This window comes from Pezoporus wallicus, unplaced genomic scaffold (assembly GCF_028554395.1).
Source record: "Pezoporus wallicus isolate ANWC-B61680 ecotype Strahan unplaced genomic scaffold, APGP_CSIRO_Pwel_v1 contig_13766, whole genome shotgun sequence".
NCBI lineage: Eukaryota > Metazoa > Chordata > Aves > Psittaciformes > Psittacidae > Pezoporus > Pezoporus wallicus.
Window position 1 is genome coordinate 762,100 of NW_026635291.1, and position 19,381 is coordinate 781,480.

The window sequence follows — 19,381 nt, forward strand, 5'->3', positions numbered from 1 at the left end:
TCGTCTTTGCTTTCCTCTCCTCTAGAGTTTGAATAATCCCATTGATTTTCATAGAACACAATAGCTGTTACATTTAATAATCTGTTAGATATGCACTTGTATTATGAACAGGGACTCAGGTTACATTAGGCTATGTAAATCCACAGTCCTGGTGATGTGTGTTTTGGATTGTGATCTGCTTGCTTTTGGTCCATGTTTTAGCGGAGCACAGTGTGCATCCCCAGTGCATGAATCTTCTTGTCATGGCAATGCTTGGCCTGGGGAAGCTCTGAGATGTTAAGAATACATTGATTTTGATGCTAGGAATAAAAATGTTCTGTGATTTTCTAGAACTTCATTGGCTTTGTCTTTAGGATGCGTGAGCTATTTGATAGTAGGAAGAATATCAAAAGCCACTTAGAGGGAAGTTTATTATGGTGCACCTGGCACTGGAGCAGTTTATTGCTCTGTGTGTACAAATCTTTTTAGTTACCTCGGCAGCTGCTGCTAAGAATTGGAATATATTGATATGTATATCTGCATGTGTGTGCTCATACATGTTTGAAACTGGGTGCAAGGATAAGATGCCGTTTCAGTCAAAATGAAAAGACAAGTTGCAAGCAAGAAAAGAATAGAAGGTGGCTCTGGTCCCTATTTCAAATCTGTGTTTTTGTCTTGATGTTTATTTTGAGAACTTTGTACCACTTAGCTTTGCAAGTGCATGTGTCACAGGGGCTTACTAGACATAGGCACATGTTCTCGGATGCCCTAGTGAGGTACAGCCAAGGATATGGGTATAGGATGGGGAGAATGAGACTGGAAATGAGACCTAAGACACTGCAAGATACCCACAGTGGCAGGCTCTTCGGAATACAGCTGGCAAACAGTAATTACAGACTTCCAGGGGAGTCCTACAGCTGATGTGCCTCTCCCCTTTTCATCACAGCCAGTGTGCATGCTCCAGCACAGACATTCCCGTGCGCATCGCAAGTGGTGGAGCCAGTGACCATGAGAGCTGCTGCTTGGCTGGAGCACTGGGATTTTGGGCAGTGGCACCAAGGGCCACACTCACTGACCTGTGAGGAGGCTGCCCCATTCATCTGCCACAATCACAGTGGTGATATACAGACCATTATGAGCCCCAGCTGCTGATGTGACAGAGGAAACCCCATCCGTGCAGGTATGGTTTGAGGTCTTCCAATGGAACAAATCTGCAGCTTCACTCAGCTATTGTTGAGCTTCCAGCAAAGCCATCTGAGTGCTCAGCCCCAGCAGAGACAGAGCCAAGGTGTGTTTTGCCCCGTCAGGTATGTTGAAAAGATAGGACATTTGAGGAGGGCTGGGGATTGACTTGATGAAAAAAGGGCTTTGCTCACTACCTACCGCAGCATGGACGGGGCAGAGGCAGGGCCGGAGAGACGGGATTTGGATGGCTTTCAGGAGGGACGTCCCAAAAGGGAGCTGGATTGAATTTGGCCTCCTTAGGACAAGGAGGGCCTGTCAGTCATCCCCAGCTTTGTAAAGGAATGAAAGGTATTGTGCTTGGCCAGCTGAATGCTGAGCCCTGGGCAGGCATTTGCAATTTAAGCAGCAGTTGCTGTGGGCTGGACACTTCTCTCCTTGGCTACTTTGGGGGAATAAACCCCACCAGCCTGAGCCAGGGCAGCCCAGTTCATGCAGCTGTTGTTACTCAATGGGCAGAGGTTTTCTAATGCTATCTTCTAATGTTTACCCAAAGCAAATGCACTCTTGTGGCTCGATACACTGAAAAAGCATCTTCTCTAAAAGGGCTGGTACAAAACCATTAATTGCAGTAAATGATCAAGGAGCTGTTTGGAAGTCGGTCTCTTTCTTGACACATTTCTGTTGGATTAAAAGCAGCTCAGTACAAAAGCAGTGAATTACTCTGGAGAACATGTGAAAAACCAGAGGCTTGTAGCCAAAGAAGTGGCTTGGGTTTAAGCAACCAGTTTAGATAAATTAACATATACGTATAGGAACTGATTAAGCCTACATAAAATTATTGAGAGGCTCTGAAAGAAATGATGCTTTGAATAGATTCGGTGAGCTCTGTTATTTGTATTTAATGTTAATATCGTTGTAGGTGTGCATAGAATAGATTGCAGGTTCAGTGCTAACAGGAATCTCATTAGAAGCAGCTTGCTGATAGTTGCACTGTCACTGCCTTCGCTCCTCATTCAGTGGGTTTTATGCTGAGGCATCACCCAGGAAGTTGTGTCCTGCCCTCTTCAGGAGGTCCTCATACCATGGCCAGAGACACAAGTTTCCCCCTGCTCCCTCTGACCCGTTCCTCTTTCCCAGAGCTGTACGGCCTGACTTCTCCTACCTGTAAATGTGCTCCTCATGGGCCTGGTGGAAGCCAGTGTTCAGCAGGCTGTGATTTGTGCTCTAGGTAACAAGCTCGGTGGTGATCTTCTGCTTTAATTAACTTCTAATGTTTGATCTTATGGAATTTGGCAGATTATTCCCAGCACATTGTGCAGACATTTTCTATAGGCAAGCATCCCATAGCCTGAATTTCACTTTGGGATTTCAGCCATAACCACTTTGAGATAGAAGTGAAAGTGCCAGCAGTACTGGAGAAGGGGAATCCCAGAGCCCTGGGAAGGGCTAGGAAGGTGGCCAATGGGAAGCACAGTCCCTCCTGCAGGGAGGTGATCCAGTTGTTGAATTGCTGAGTTAATGAGATCTGACCAACGAGGTTCATTTCGGCGGGTGCTGAAAGGAACCCCGATCTCTTGCGTTGTCTCAGTGGCTGCACTCTGATCCCAGATGGGTGGATAATGATGTTAGAAATGATTTACTGCCGTACGGTGTGTGTTATGGGAGGTTTATAGAGATCAAATCGCACAGTGAGCTGGAAAATCCTCTCTATTGTCGAGTCTGTTCCCTGGCTGCTCTTGGCAGTAGTACATTAATGGCATGTGAGGGAGTTTGCCTTATTCAAACAATAGTGTAGGCATTATAATAACAAGTGAAAAAAACACCGAGAGTTTTCTTACTGAAAGGACTCCCAGTCCTTCCTGAGAGAAGCCTTATTTGCAGCACTGTGCTTCACTGATGCTGTAACAGTGGATTTCTGCTTCCCACTCCTAATATCCTGGACCAGATTTCCTTCCCAGTTGCCTTTATTCCTGAAATTAAGTGCCTTCCTGACAAGGATTTCCCATGCAAAGTTTAGCAGCCTCCTGTCTGCACCCTTAAGGTAAAGGATGGAATTTATTCCTTGGGCAGGACAATCTCCAGGCTGGGAAGAGACAACTGTATGAATTTTAAGCACTGTGGATACCCTCTAACAAACAGCAAGTATAAAACAAGCACAACAAGCGGGAGCAAAGTGTTCCTTGACCTGTGGCCTTGGAGGCAGTAACATCTCTGCTTCAGCGCTTGGATCCAGCAGTACAGCTTGTGATGATGGAGCCACAGATAGTAGCACACTTTCCTTTTGATGTATTTAAAGACTCCTTTCATTTGTTTGTTTTTGCTGTCACATTACTTCACCGAGTCCCTTGTGCAAGGCAGATACTGCAGGATATCATTACATCCTGTAAACAAGGACGTGGAACCTGACACCTGAATGACAGTAAATGAAGTTATTTGCCAGCCGCAGGGGGCCAGGTTATGCACGGGCTGGACTTTACTCAGAGGCATGCCCGAGGCATCACTCTTCGGGGACAGATGTAAACCAGTCACTGGCTGCCCTCGTCTGCAGAGAGCTTGTGGAAGGCACTTTGCACTTCACCTGCTATGGATTACACAGGGTTTCCCTCTGTGAACTACTTCATTGGATGTTTTCTGGTGTCTCAGTGTAGTGTGAAATGGAATAGGAAAACAGCTCTTCTCCCCTCCAGATTGGTTGTGGCCTGTCCTTATTCACTGTTGCACATGGCATTTTATTTGAGGGTATGAGCTGGCCATTTCTGGCCAGAAAATGACAGATGTTGTTAGTGGTCTTGGTTGTAACGTCAGCGTGGCCCCGCCGTGCCCGTGATGCAAGGGAAGCATCCTCCACTCTTTCTGCAAACAGGAGGGCTTTCTGCCACAGGAAGAGCCCTGTGCAAGTCCTTGGAGCATGGTGCTGGTTTCCCAGCGTTTGGGTGAGATCCTTTCCTCTGCACAAAGCGATGTGCATGGACCAGGCCTCTCCCAGCACACTGCCCACTGCTGCTGAGCCTTGCCTTGGGGTGCCTGCAGAGCTGGGGGTGCTGCTGCCAGCTGTAATCACCGCTCTGTGCCATTGTGCAGCGTGAGGCTCTTATTTGCTTTGTTTATTCAATCTCTTGTCACCCTGTAGGCATTTATTTCTTGCCCCAGAGTCACAATTACTGCTTTAATTATTAGCATTTTCTTTGCCAGCAGTTCCATAGCTTTCATTCCCTGAGTCAGCAGGGCCTGCTGCAATTGAAAGCCTTGAGTGCTTTACCCCACAGAGACACAACTGTAACTCGATGAGCCATTTGCCATGGCAGACCCATTTTTAAACTCCCAAACCTGAACAGCCTCACTTCAGTAAGTGCTGCTACTAGGAGTCTTGGCAAATAATGACTTTTCATGTCAAAGACCTGGATAATTTGATAGGACAATGAGGAGTAGTTCGAGGTCTAAAGTTTGAAATACCTCAAAATGATTGTAATTGGATGTGTTGCAGGAGGGGGGAACCTCCACGTTTTAAATACCTTTCTAAAAACCAGATTCATCAGTCGGATTCAGGGAACTAAGAAAGCAAATGCCATGTTTGTTTAGGACCTGGGCAAAAGAGACAACAAGTGGGTTCTCGATTGGTTCTGCAACAGGGATTAACTCACAAACACTGGCTTGGGTTTTGAAGCCCTTGCTCAATTTGTACTTGGACAAAACTCCTACTGAGCTACCTCTAGATGTCTGGCTGAGCCGCTGGCAGATGAAGCCCGATCCAGGAGCAGTGAGCAGCAGTGTTTTGCTTTGTGAGGGTATAAATAAACCAGTCGGCTCCCAGCAGAGGAAAAGCACCCCAGTGCGTTCAGCAGTGCTTGGTACTTCCTCTTTCAATGGCTCAGGAGATTGTAGGCTTGGAATTCTCTCTCAATGTGTCGCAGTCTCCAGACTTCTGGGCTGATTTCTGCTTTTAATGATCTTTGTTTGGTAGGACAGGAATTCTAGTTGCTACCTAAACATCCCAAGCCATTGGAGGAAAACAGATCTAAACAGATACATTAAACGTGAGAGTCTGAAAATATACAAGGGAAAACCTGCAGTGTCTATCCAGAGACAAATCTAAGAAGCTGGTGCTTTCCATTAAGGGAGTTTTTGGGTGGCTCCCACTATCCTGATTGCAACATGATGAATTTTACCTAATGAAGTTCGCAATTGCTCATGATTTCTCAGTCAGGTGGATCTGTTCCTGACCTCATCCATCTGCATTAGGTGCTTTTCCAGTTTCCAGATTAATGAGGCAATTCATCATCTTTAACATATCCAGCCTTTACAGTATCTTGTGGAGAGAAATACTGTGTCCACTTTATAAATGTGCAGCCAGAGGCACAGAGAGCAGAGCGATTTGCCCAGGGTCACGGAGTTCATCTGCAGCTGAATAGGGTAAGAACATTGCTTCCCGAGTTCCAGGACAATGCCCTGAGTGCCAGGCTGTCCTTTCCCAGGGAGGTGTTTGCTGGATCACATCAGCACCAGCTGAAGGCTGCTTCCCAAGTGTTCTTTTTCTCAGACTCGGAATAGAGACTTTCAGAAAGGCAGAGGCTGGCGTTTCTGAGCAGTGCGGAGCAGTGAGTAATGAAACAAGAAATCAAAACTTGCAAGTAACGTATTCAGCAGAAATGCCAGCCACATTCTTTGGGTAAAGAACTGGCAATGAATAATTCAACCAGCGTCATCACTACGGGGCATAGAACCGGAGTGTTTTTTAATCATTTGGCCTCTTTCTTCGTCAAAACTTCAACCCAGATTCAGACCCTGATGCATTCCAACTCCGCATCTGGGTTTTGCTTGTGGCTTGGCCAGAGATGGCCTAGGGTCAGGTTTGGGCCTGTGCTGGGCACGCTCGCTTCTCTTTGAAATCCCAAGAAACTCCAGGAATTTGGGATCTTAAAGGATACGATTCAGAGCCACTCTTCAGAGAAAAAAAATGCATCTGTAGCCTCAAAAACCTTGTGAAAATAGCAAAACCTTGAAAGCTGTTGAGGAATCCTGGATTAACACAGCACACAGGGTAGGGAAAAGGCTGGTGGCCTTTGGAACAACTTCTCACATTAATTTTCTTCCAATGCTGACAGCTTTGATTTATTGCCTCAAGGCTGGCTAGAAAACACCCAGACATGAGCGAAGCCAGGAGTTATGGAAAGCAAAGGAAAATATGGTAAACGTAGTGATGAATAGCACTGGTAGATAGACAAACACTGCTCTGCACTCCTACTGCACCCAAATGTTGTCTTAAAGTGAAGATGGGAACAGGGGCTTTGCTTGCACTTCAGTATTTCTTCTTTCACTTCCAATATGTTGGATATTCTGCTGGAACTCCTCTGGGAACCGTGGGTTTATTTTCCTTCTCTGTCCACTGAATGCCAGCTGGAGCACCAGCCAAGGGAGGGCTTTGGAAAGGAGAGAAACACAGCGCTGAGAAAGCTCTTTACATTGTTCCGATGTGAGAATCCAGTTTAACAATTCCTTGCCTTTCCTTTTCTCTGGCACTGAATAGCACTCAGACAGGCTCTGCACCTAGAGTTGATGCCAGGATCCTGAGAGGCAGCTTCTCCATCCTCCCACCCCTTCTGCGTCTTCTGTGTCTGTTTTTTCTTCCATTTCAGTTGCTGATACCCAGTTCTGAAATGGGACCTTGTGTTTGTTTCCCAAGCTTGGGTTCAGGGAGAAGCACATTTGGAGTATTTCACCTTTATTTATAGGTGCTGCTAAATCACCCACATCACAGCGCCTGGGTATCTGTAGCCATTAAAACCCAGGCTAAGCAAGTGTCATCCCTGCGCATGCAGCAACTGCCTGGGTGTGCTGGAGTCTGGCAGTGCTAGCTGGAATTGTTCTCATCAGACCAGTGATGGGAGGAAGCTTATCTTAGGCTTTGCTGCTTTATCTTCTGTCAAATAAGGTTTGGTGGTGGCTTCTGCATGAAGGTGGGTGTTTGAACTTGTCCCTGGGAAGCCTGCCTGTCTGTGCCAGTGAAAAAGTGATGTTGCTTGCAAGTGCTTCCCTCAGAAATCAGAACAAAGTATTATCTCCCAACAGAGATTTGGGAAGATCACTTAAACAGGCTTTTCTTGGATACCAAAATTGTTTGCTGAGAATCCCTGGCTGCTCAGTGCTCTCACTCTGCTTTTGCCATATTGAATTCCTGTTTACAGAAGAAGAACTGGCCCTGCAAACCAAACTGAATGAAATACCCGAAGAACGCGACATCGTGAAAGTTGTCTTTCATTTCATCAATATTCTTAAATACTTGGAAAGCACAATGTAAACATCTTAAGAGCAAGCAGATAGAGTTCTCTTGATGTGTTGGGATTTATAAACAGAGAGGCAGTTCTCAGGGTGTGGAACCGATGTTTCAGACTTTCCACCAAAGCTCTGTATGCTCATGTCATTACAGCTCTTCCTTCGGGCTACATTGTTGGCACAGTGTCCTGAAATGTTTCTCATTAGTAAACTTTTCATAACCTCCAGAACTGCAGAATGAAATGTGCCGGGATGCCAGCTGGAGTTGGCACTTGGCGCAGGGCTCTCCGAGCTGTTTGCTTAGCTGGATTTGAAGGATGTTCCGGACCAGCTAGCAGGACATGTGACTGAGTTTTGACTTAAACCGCTGGCCCCCTTCCAGCCATCCTGCACACTTCATGGGAATGCTTTCCACTTGTCGCTTTCATACCTCAGACACAGCTTTTAACAATTTGCTCGTAAACCCAAGTCCGGCAGCCATTGGAATAGAGCTAGAGGTAATGGTACTTGGCTGTATAAAGTAACAATGGGATTCCAGAACACCTCAGTATGTATTTAATGCTGAATTAACAGTTTTCCAAGGGTAAGAGCCCTGCTTTCCCTTTTTTCCATTGTACTCCCAACTCCTCTGATTTCTTCTAGAAAAGCTCTTACCTGGGCAGGCATGGAGCCATAAGGGAGAGGCACATGCAAGCTGCAAGCAGACGTCAGAAGACCAGCCATAGACCATGTCCTTGTGCCATGTCCTGGGGTGGTCTTAGCAGGGAGAGCTCTTGCAGGGTTATAAGTGTTGCTTTTCTTTTGTTTTCATGTCAGGTGTTCATATTTGTGCTTTAAGGCATCAGGTGCAGTCTGGAATTGGCCCTCTGCTGAGACGCAGGAGTTGCAGTGCTGAGATCCAGAGAAGCTGTGGCTGCCCCATCCCTGGCAGTGTTCAAGGCCAGGTTGGACACAGGGCCTTGGAGCAAGCTGCTCTAGTGGAAGGGGTCCCTGCCCGTGGCTGGGGTTGCAGCTGGATGGGCTTTAAGGTCCCTTCAACCGAAACCAGGCTGGGGTTCTGTGTGTGTGAGGTTGCTGCTGCTGTTTTACAGGTGACGCTGCAGCCCAGGGCTGGAGAGACAATCCCTGTGGCCATACAGGGCTGGCAGCCCCCAAAATGGACTTCATGTCTCCATCAGCTTCTCTTGTATCTCTTAATCCTACAACTTGCCTTCTTCCTTTTAGTATTCCAGGACACCCTGTAGGAGATGGTGTTATTTCAGAGCAGAGCCACAAAGGCCGTTTCCCCAGGAAAGCTTAATTTGTGGATGAGTGATTGGAGCTCAGTTTAGTGAAATTGTTTTACCTGATTCAGAGCATTTAGACAGTAAAAATAGAAGTATTTTCCTGGACTTCATTTCCAAATAATCAAGACTATTATTTTAAACATGAATTTTCAACCAGGAGTTTTATTTATGCATAATTTTGATCATTTCCTAGGTGTAGATCTTGTTTTCTTTGCTCCAACATGGAAAATAACATGTGGACTCTGAGTAGTTCTCAGATGCTGAATGCCAAATCATCTGAATTAAATTTGAATCCAGTGGGTTCTGCGCCTTCCCAGTTGTTCATCACTTGCAGGGTTTATTACATTTTAGATGGTAGTATTCAACCCAGCCAGCCCTAAAGATACTGGTTAAACTTTGTGGGTCTAAAGAGTAGCCCATGAATGAGTCCCCAGAGCCGCTTCAGTTTAGCAGTGCAGTGATTTCAGTTTCCTTTAAAAGGACAGTGCATTGCAGCTCCTTTTAGTACTTGAAAATTTGTTTACAATTTCAGTTTCCCTGCCTCCAATACCTGTTAGGAATTGTAAAATAAATGTATTTTCCCCCAGTTATATTCTGGTTTTTCTTTTCCTATTTAGCAAACATCGTTTTTCACTCCCTTCCCCAGTGCTGCTGTTCACTGCCAAAATTAACATGTCTTTTTGGCTTTCCTTTCCAGAGGGTCTGCCTGGAATGCCCCATTAACAGGAGTGGGTCCTGCTCCCTCCTCCTGGCACTGCTTGGTGCCCACACTGAGGAGGTTTGGTGCTGAAAGGCTCTGGGGAGCCCAGGCTTGCCTCGTGCTTTATAGGGACTTTTATAAGGCTGTTCACTTGTAACAGTAGACACTAAAAGGTTTTTGTTTCATGGTGCTGCTGCAGGGCCCAGCCTGGCTCTGAGTTACTGAAACCTTTTATGGCCCAGAGCCCCAGATGCTGATGTTGACTTGGGACCACGCTGACACATGTCCCAAGTGACTCAGCAGCATCCACTTCCAGTGCCTGCTGCTTCCAGTAGTTGGGCAGGCAGCTCCTCTGGCCCTGCCTGGCTAAACATCACCCCTGGAGGGTGGCAGAGCCCTGCTGCAGTCCTGAACTTGAGCCAAAGCCTCATGCTCCTCAGGAGCCGCAGCGGGGCCATGCAGCCAAGGTGTCCTCACTGGGTTGGGGAGACCACACAGGTTCAGCAGTGCAGCCTGGTCAAGAGAGGGAGCTGCCCCAGTTGTTTCTAATGGGCAGTGATGTGGACTTCTAAAACCTTCTGTTGCTGCAGTTAGGCCCACCTCTAGCAGATAGAGATCAGAGGGAAACCTCCTCTGGCCAATCTGCAGCATCAGGGCTGAGCTTCTGCAGCTGCCCATCACTAGGCTGGACCTTGGCAGCAGATCTGACACCAAGGCCAGCTGCATGTGCAGGGTTAACTGCTGGGCTTGAGCATGGGAAGCACATTATGGCAAGTCATAGATCTGCAAGGAATGTTGAAAAGGAGGACTTGGGCCATGTGGTGCCCATAAAAATGAATGCAAAATGTTCCAAAGTAATGAAATCTGCAGATAAGGGGGTTTTTATGTTTCACAAAGTGTTGAATATTAAAAGACGAAATCAACAGGAGTTTAAATAAGCACAGACAAGTGAGTCAGCAAGAAGATATAAAATCATCAGGAAAGGCTGAGTTTGTTTTAATGTGGGGATTACTGTAAACACCAGGAGTGCATGGTAACAATTTGTAGCCCATGTGTTTTGAAATATCATAACTGGTGTTAATAAATGCATTAAAAGTCAACTTCAAAGAGCTTTGTGGATGTTTGGAGTGTCACGAAGACGTTGCAAAATGGGGATTTTAGGTGGAAACAAGTATGGGAGCAATCAAGCACAGCTCCTATGTGAAGAAAGGGATCTTGTCAAGTTGTTAGAGCTAAGCATCTGTGATGGTGATTATTGCTTCTTACTGCTAAGAACTGCTCTCAGCCCCTGATTTCTTTCACGCTGTCTCCCTTGCCTCCCACCCTGACCTTGTCTCACCCACCTGTTAGGTCTTGCTTCCCAGACAGAATTCTTTGGAGCAGGGCCTGCCCTTTGCTGTTTGTTTCCGCAGTCCCTGGGAAAGCCCGGCTGATTTCCAGGCCCCGTCTCCATTGGAATAATAAACTCATTCTGTATCTGTCCCAGGATGACTTGTGGCACAGAGGACGTGTTGTCCTCCTGTGCTGACGGCCTGACTGGATAAAGGCATCTGTCATCACCGCAGTATTTGATGTGCTTGAGTCTTCCATGCTCTGTGAGCTGCTGTTCCAGGGGTACGGAAGAGGCTGAGCTGCCTCCCTTCTGTCTTCCCCACATAGAGTTTCAGTGGTGTATTCTGTCCTTCCTCAATCAGACTTCCACTGGGTTGAAATAACTTCTTTTCCTCACTTCTTCTCTTGTAATATTTCTTCCTGGTGCATTTGGATTCACTCCATAAATGCACCCCTATTTGTTACACAAATCACGTGCGTGCTCCAGGGAAATGGGTCTCTAACTGTGATCTTTCAGCTGTAAAAGCACAGACTTCTAAAACTTAAGCTTTAGCACTTTAATAAATCCGTTGCTTTGTTTCTGGGATATCCCAGAAAGTGCTGTATAACTTCTGTACGTAAAAAGGCAGCAGAGTTCTGTTTACATGACTCTGCCTCAAGATTCCACATGCCAGCCTCTTGGTTTTTCTTGTTTTCACCTTTTTGATGGATTTAATGCATTGCTTTACATCAAACAATCAAAATTTCCTCCTTAAAAGCCACTTGGAAAGCTGTGTTGGTCATCCTGTTGACAGAGGCACTGTCAGAGAGCCAACAGGTAACATGAGTTCTTTTCCCTCTGTTTTTATCCCAGGTAAACTCAGACCTTCCAAAGCTCATCACCCTTTTCTTGGTGCTTTCCCGGCCTCCTTTATTCAATTTGCCCTGAGTTACATGTTCATCTCCAGAAGTGTTTGGACAGAGGATGGCTATGGAGAAAGGACAAGCCCTGCCTCTCCTGGGGAATCGCTCTGTGCAAAGAGACGTGTGTTACCTGGTGAGAATGTGTGCTCAGCACTGACATGAAGCAAGCCTGGCCTATAAAGAGCATGTTTAAATACCTGTGAACTTTTACAATCCAGTGTCTGTGGGACAGAGCGCATTTATGGTTGGTATGTTGTGGGAACTGTGTTATTACTGTGTTCCAGTGTGCCTCTCAGCTTCAAGTTTATAATGCAATCCCATTCAGAGATGACAGTGGATACCATCCACCAGTCAAGACATTAGCAGACTGTCTTGCATGGAATGAATTTCCTTGTCTCAGTTTGATTCCTCCTGTGTCTCCCCACAGCTGGCAGCCCCTGGCAGACATCAAAGGCCAAAGACAGACTGGTTCCCAGAAAAGGAGCTCTCTGGCCATTCCTGAATGAGATCCTGTCCCATCAGCACAAGCTGTTCCACCAGGTGAGCAAGCGAAGTTTCTGATATCTCACATTGTCTCTTCTATAAATTCACTTTACAGCAAAACACCACCAGTAATTTCACTTATTACAAACCCTGCAGGAGCAAAATTAATTCACACATGCCCTTTTTAAGGTGATTTATGACAGAAGCAATCTGAGGGAACAGATAGACATTCCTGCCTCTGGTTTCAACTGCCATTTAATCATCCCAGTCAATATTCCCTTGTTCTAATGCTCAACACTGTGTTCAAAAGGGAGTGCTTCGCTGTCAGCCGCATGCAGACCACGCAGGATTAAATAGGGCTTCTAGTGTGATGCATATAACAACCTCTTAAATGATTGGGACACCTGTTGACATTAATATAGAAGCATGCATGAAAACAAGTGTGCCACACACTGAAATATACGTACACAAATATTAAGAGGATTAGAGAAATTGCTAAAATGGATAGAGTGGAATTTAACCCAAACGTGTCTGGAACCGAAGCAGAATGGAAAGGACTTGCACAGAGCTGATCCCTTGGCTTTCTTATTTCGGAGTTCATTAGGGGCAGAACCATCTCTGTACAAGGAGATCATTTGCTTACATTTCAAATTTCTCCTTAATATCTGTCTTTGTTTGGAATCTGCCTCCGATTCAAACTCACTTTCATTTAGTAGCTGGCACCTCTGCCATGCGAGCTGCAGGAAAAAGTAATTAAGTTTAATAGAAGCCACCCTTGCTTTGAAGCTGCCCTGGATTTAAAGCCACAAGGAGAAGCAATTAAACTCTGGCAGCCAAGGATTCAACTGAACTTCTGTAGGGATTTATTTATTTTTTTTATAAGGGAATTTTCTCAGTAGAGGGATTTGGATTGTCAGATCCCATCGGATTCAGAGCTGCAGAAATTTCCTTCTTTGGGAAGTCTCCTGAAGCAAAGTTATAAAACACCAACAAGCAATTAGATGGGAAAGGGGATCAGTTGTAAAGATCCAGGATATTTGTAATCCTTTTGCACTAACTTCCAAAAAACAGTTTGTTCTTCTCAGCAAAGTGCTGAATGGAAAAGGAAAGCAGGGAAGGAAGACATCTGCACGTCTGTTTATTTGCAGGCAGGTCAGCTTGTCAGCAGCCTAGGATATAGATTCATTACAGGAAGGGATTTCTTTGCACTAGAAGGTACCATAAGCATTGTTCAAAGCTGCTGGGGTTTTTCAAACCACCAAGAAACAGAAATTATTTCACTTGTGTGATTCCATCAAAAAATAGTCTTTAAATGAAGTAAGAAGGACGGGGGAAAGATGCCAGAATGCCATAAGGAGAGGCAAACTAGTTCTAATGATTTAAAAGTCTCTTGGGAGTTCCCTTTAAAGGATCAGAAAGGATTCGGTTGAACAAGGTCTGCTTCCAGTGCAGATGTTCTTCACAAAAGCAAACTGGTAATTCAGTTAATGCTTACAGGAGGCACAGTTGTCCTCATCTTCACCAACCCTTGGAAATGTTTGTAGAGTCTTAGCTAAGCCAGGGGCACTATGAAAGGTTTAATTATTGTCATGCAGGTATTTGCAATACATGTTCTTCTATTCCAAGGAAAAAATGCTCTCGGGCTCATTGCAGGGATACATTCATAGGGCATGACATGGATGAGAGTCAGTGAATTGATGGTCGTGGCTGGAATCGTGGTAAAGCTGCTCTGGCCATAGGCAGTGTCAGGGGAAATGTATTATTGCATCACGAGGCACTGTGAGGTGGAGGGGTGTTGGAAACAGCACGTTGTGCAGCCCTGAGAGGGTGTCTCTAGCGATGGGTGCACCAGCCTGTAAAAGGGGAATGGACAAAGAGAGCTCTGCGAAGAATGTTTGACCCCAGCGTTTTGGATGTTCCGGCTGTAATCTTTGACAATGGGTCTGGGCTGTTCAAAGCAGGTATCGCAGGGGACAGCGGCCCAAGGTCTGTTTTTACAGCGATTGTTGGGCGCTCTAAAGTCAAAGCTACAATGCTGGGAGCTGGGCAGAAAGAATGTTACATTGGAGAAGAAGCTCAGTCCAAACGGGGGGTCCTGTCTTTGAATTATCCAATTGACCATGGCATAGTTACGTCCTGGGATGATATGGAAAGGATCTGGAGACATGTGTATGAGTACGAGCTGAGAATCAAGCCCTGTGAAAGGCCAGTGCTGCTGACTGAAGCCCCCCTCAATCCTCTGCAGAACAGGGAGAAAATGACAGAGATCATGTTTGAAAGCTTCAAGGTACCGGCCATGTACATTGCAGTCCAGGCGACCCTGGCACTCTATGCATCAGCCCGTGTCACTGGGATGGTCGTGGACAGCGGAGATGGTGTCACCCACACTGTCCCCATATATGAAGGATACTGTTTACCCCATGCTGTCTCCAGGCTGGATATTGCTGGCCGGGATATCACCAAATACTTTATGAAGCTGCTTTTGGAGAGCGGACACACTTTTGTCAGCACGGCTGAAAGGGAGATTGTCAGAGACATCAAAGAGAAGTTGTGCTACGTAGCTTTAGACCCTGTCCAAGAGATGAAAGCAAAGCCAGAAGAGCTCATGAGGGAGTACAGACTGCCTGACAACACTATCATCCAGATAGGCACCCAGCGCTTCCGTGCACCAGAGACCCTTTTCATGCCTGCAAACATTGGAGTGGAAGCTCCCGGCGTGCACAAAATGATCTTCAACAGCATCATGACGTGCGACATCGACGTGCGCAGGAGTCTTTATGGCAATATCCTCCTCTCAGGGGGGTCCACGCTCTTCCCTGGCCTGGAGGAACGGATCCTGAAGGAGATGAAGCTGCAAGTGCCTTCTGGCATGTTTGTGAGGATCATCGCACCCCCTGAGAGGAAGTACTGCGTGTGGATTGGGGCCTCCATCCTCACCTGCCTGACGTCGTTCCGACAAATGTGGGTCACCGTGAACAATTACAGGGAATTTGGGGCTGCTGTCATTCACCGCAAGTGCTTTTAAGGAGACCATCAAGTGAAGGGCTTGCTACAGCAACACATGAGCAAGGAGCCCTGCTGAGAGCTCAGTGACCTGAAAGGGGCTGCAGCCGTTTGTGTGTTCACTGGCTGACGCACTCTGTGTGAAAATCAAACATTAAAAGCTTAAGCAATGAGGATTTTAGTGTTTATCATCCCCCTTCCCCTGGGCAGAGGTTACAGGTGCACGCATATCACAGGGATGCAGTTACTCCCTAATGGACTCGCAGCCTGCCTTGGAGGCACGTGAGGAGTAGCATACCTCCTCTGCTGGGAGATCTTCCCTCTGAGGTCTTCGAGGTACCTGGGGTTTCTGTTCTAAAACTGGCTCTCACGTTATTTTTTACCTCATTGAAAACGTTTCCTTTAGAAACCCAGCAAAACCCTAAACAGAATCCAAATATAAATCAATGCAAATGCAATTACTGTAACCGGCCCTCCTCTGTGCCTGGGGGTCTGAATAAATCCATTGATTCTCTGCCTTAATTTGTCTGGGAAGCAGGAACACCCAGTTTCATACTGAATCAAAATGCTCCCCAGAGGAAGTGGTGTTGCCGGTGCAGCTACAGTGATTGTGAGCTCGGTGGGGTGGTACCTCTAGGCTGGGGGATCTAGAATGTTCTCTGCCAGTAGCCACTGGCCAGGACAGCACCTGTCCTGCACAGGACACCTGACTCTGTGATGGCAGGGAGCCGTGCGGTGATTTTTGACATAGGGTCTGGGCAGTGTAAGGCTGGTCTGTCGTGGGAACAGGTTCCCCGCTCGGTTATTTTCACTGTTGTGGGGTACCCCAAATTCAAACCTGTCATGTTTGGGGCAAGTCGTAAGGACCGGTATATTGGGGAGGAAGCCCAGTTCAAAAGGGGCGTTTTGTCTTTTACTTACCCAATGGAAAATGGGTTGGTTACATCCTGGGATGACATGGAGAAGATTTGGAGGTACCTGTACGAACAGGAGCTCAAACTGAAACCGAGCGAGATGCCGGTGCTGCTGACCGAGGCCCCTCTCAACCCTTTGTCCCATCGAGAGAAAATGGCTGAGGTGATGTTCGAGAGCCTCCAGGTGCCTGCCTTGTTTGTGACCCTGGCGGCACTGATGGCCCTGTACGCCTCTGCCCGCACCACGGGACTGGTGCTGGACAGTGGCGATGGTGTCACCGTCACCGTCCCTGTCTACGAAGGCCATTACCTGCTCCATAGCACCACCAGGCTGGATTTTGCAGGCAGAGGTGTAACCAAATACCTCACAAGGCTCCTCTTGGAGACTGGGAACTCCTTCGTAAGCACAGCAGAGAGAGAGATTGTCAGGGATATTAAGGAGAAGCTGTGTTATGTTGTGTTAGATCCCAGCCAGAAGATGCATGCGGAGCCTGCAAAACTCCTGCGCAGGTACGTTCTCCCTGACGGGAGGGCTGTTGAGGCAGGAGACCAGCTATTCCGAGCTCCCGAAGCGCTCTTTGTGCCTGCGGAGGCAGAAATCACAGGGCCAGGGGTTGGGGTGATGGTCCTCCAGAGCTGCTCCAAGTGCCACAGCGACATCCAGCCCAGCATCCAGAGGAACGTGCTGCTGTCGGGTGGATCGACTCTGTTCCAAGGCTTCAAGGAGAGGCTCTGGAAGGAGCTCCAGGCAGGAGTTCCCAGCCCAGCTCGTGTCAAGATCGTTTCACCACAAGATCGGGTGTATTCCGTGTGGGTTGGTGCTTCCATCCTGGCCAGCTTAAGAGCATTTAGGAACATGTGGGTTACCAAGGAAGACTATTACGAGGTTGGAGCCACAGTACTCCAGAGAAAATGCTTCTGAACATTCAAGGAGCAACCATCCAGGGTTTGTTTTTGTGTGCCAATCTGAACTGCTGCAGAGCAGGTAATAAATCAGTACAAAAATAATTGATTTATAGTACGTGACTTCATAGCTTACTAAAGAAAGGTCTCTTGTGCATTGGGTGGGAAAAAGAGCCCTTGTTCAGAGCCCTTTTGCTATCCAAAAATGTTGGGGTTTAATTCTGGAAACGTGTTGATCCCTGCTAGAGCTGCAAACAGTTTGTCAGACTTTTAAACACTTGAGAACAAGCCACCTCCATTCCCTGCCCATGGGGCTGGCTCCTTGCCATGCACCATAAACATCCAGGGAGTGCAAAGAGACCTCTGATGGAGAAACAGAGGGCTCGAGGGTATTGCTGACCCTTCACCATCGTGCTGGAGATCTCCTGTAGCAGCCCTGGAAGAGCAGAGGGGCCTCAATTTCTACGTTTGGGTTTGCTCATGAAGTGAAGATAAGCTCTGTGATTCTCTAAGTTGATTTGGCTGTTAAAGTAGAGCTCTTAGACCTAGAAGCTCTGTGCTATTACTGGCCATGTGATTTGCTGTGTCATGTCACATGTAACATTGTCCACCTGTGAGGTTTCCCTAATATTCTAGCATAAGGACTATGTGAGACTGCATTTACACAACTTAGTATAACGTTAATTGAAATTAGTAAGTTAATCAGAGAGCCCAAGGTGAAAGGTACCTATTTGAGTTTATCTGTAGGGGACTTCTGAAGGAACATTTTGATGTCGGACATCTAAGAGAAGGTGGAGGCATTGGTCCCTACCTGACACTGGTTCTCTTAGGGAAAAGCTGAGTGTTTTAAGAGTTATTCCTCTACCTTGTCACTGAGAGCCAGGGAGAGTGACAGTCCTGCAAGTGTTTGCTTGAATTACTAAGCAAATCTGCATTGCTGGGCTCAGTATTTATAAATAACTACGCCAAATAAGCTTAACTGTCATAAATATCGTGGCTGATGGGTTTGGTTTCCAAAGGGACCTATGGAATTCATAACAAAGGTGTGAATTTTCAGCACTGAAATTTGCACTCAAAGAAACTACTTGAAAACGATGCATTTGCAGAGATCATCTTTATCCACACCTGCAAATACCTGCACTGCATCCAGGCAGGGGGTAGAAATCTCGTCATTTGTGAAACTGATTAGCACTATGATTGATACATTGTTGAATATCATTGTGTATTGTTGGATTTGCCCAAGACTAACATGAAAACAGGGAAGAGAGCTGCAATCTCTCCTGTTAATTCAGTACAGTGTCTGGCTATTTTCATGCAGCTCCGGAGGTGAATCTTCAAACTCATTGATGCCCTCTGCTGCCTTGGGACTGATCAGTCCTCTGCCACCTCCTCTCGCTGCCCTTTGAGGAATCACAACAAACTCTTCCTTCTCTACACGACATTTACAAGGGAGCCACATCTACCTCCCTGTTCAGTTGTCCCCCGAGCCCTGGAGCACTTCCTCAGCAGGCAAGTGGAAAAATGGGCTGAAAGACCTGGATACAGAGGACAGGGGGAGCAGGGGATGGTTTGTGGGTGACCGCACTGAGACCCACCTACCCTGCTTTTCCCAGTGACCAGAGTGAAAGCATAAAGCAAGGAGCCTGGAGAAAAGCACGCAGCTTTCCTGCTCCATTTGGGCCCTAAGGCTTCAGAAGGTTGAGCTCTGCATTACCCCATTGAGTTAAAGCAAGTGTTCAGAGCACTTTTGAGCTGTTATGAAATCAGACTCAGCAGTGTTGGATCTTTCCTCTGTTACAGTGTGTTACCTTTTAGCAGCCTGCTGGAAATGTGTAAACAAACGAGGTACAACTGTAGACAGTTTAAATACTTCACAGCTCACTGACTTCCATCTGAGGAGGGATCTGCAGTAACTTCAGTGTTTAGACTCCTGCTCCAATAATCTAATGCAAATAACAATGCAAAAGCCAGAGTGCTGGAAAGCAGAGGGGACCTGAGTGAACACTGCAACTTGGGGGTGGTGTCAGGGAGGAGGAAAGAGAAGCAAAGGGCAGGATAACTGCAAAGCCAGATGCAGAGACAAAACCTGTTCGGAGAGTGACACCTAGCAGAGCTCTCTGTGTGCTTTAATGAGATGTCACCCTTGCAGAGCAAGATATTGCCTGATGTACTCCAGGATGGGTTCAGTGATACCAAACGTGTTTTACATCACAGGACCTGGTTCAGCTCCTCCCAGATGAAAATCATTCAACAACCCATTATTAAAGGTATGTAACACCCACGGTACTGGTTTGGCCTGGCTGTTCCCATTTACCTCTTAGGCATGACTTTGCTCAAGGACACGCAACAAGATAGCAGAAGTTGGCACATGTTCCATGACTGTAGACTTTAATCAGCCTCTTCAGTCTCTTGGTCACCTTGTA

At 46.7% G+C, this 19,381-nt stretch overlaps 2 protein-coding genes across 2 annotated transcripts; both read left to right on the forward strand.

The window, feature by feature from the left end:
- The first annotated feature begins 13,541 nt into the window (after positions 1 to 13,541).
- Positions 13,542 to 15,317, forward strand: LOC130603877 (uncharacterized). Its single transcript, XM_057417966.1, has one exon. It carries the CDS (start codon positions 14,030 to 14,032, stop codon positions 15,161 to 15,163), a length of 1,134 nt encoding a protein of 377 aa, XP_057273949.1. The 5' UTR covers positions 13,542 to 14,029; the 3' UTR covers positions 15,164 to 15,317.
- A 390-nt stretch (positions 15,318 to 15,707) lies between these two features.
- On the forward strand, positions 15,708 to 17,061 carry LOC130603882 (uncharacterized). Its single transcript, XM_057417980.1, has one exon. It carries the CDS (start codon positions 15,859 to 15,861, stop codon positions 16,975 to 16,977), a length of 1,119 nt encoding a protein of 372 aa, XP_057273963.1. The 5' UTR covers positions 15,708 to 15,858; the 3' UTR covers positions 16,978 to 17,061.
- The last annotated feature ends 2,320 nt before the right edge of the window (positions 17,062 to 19,381 follow it).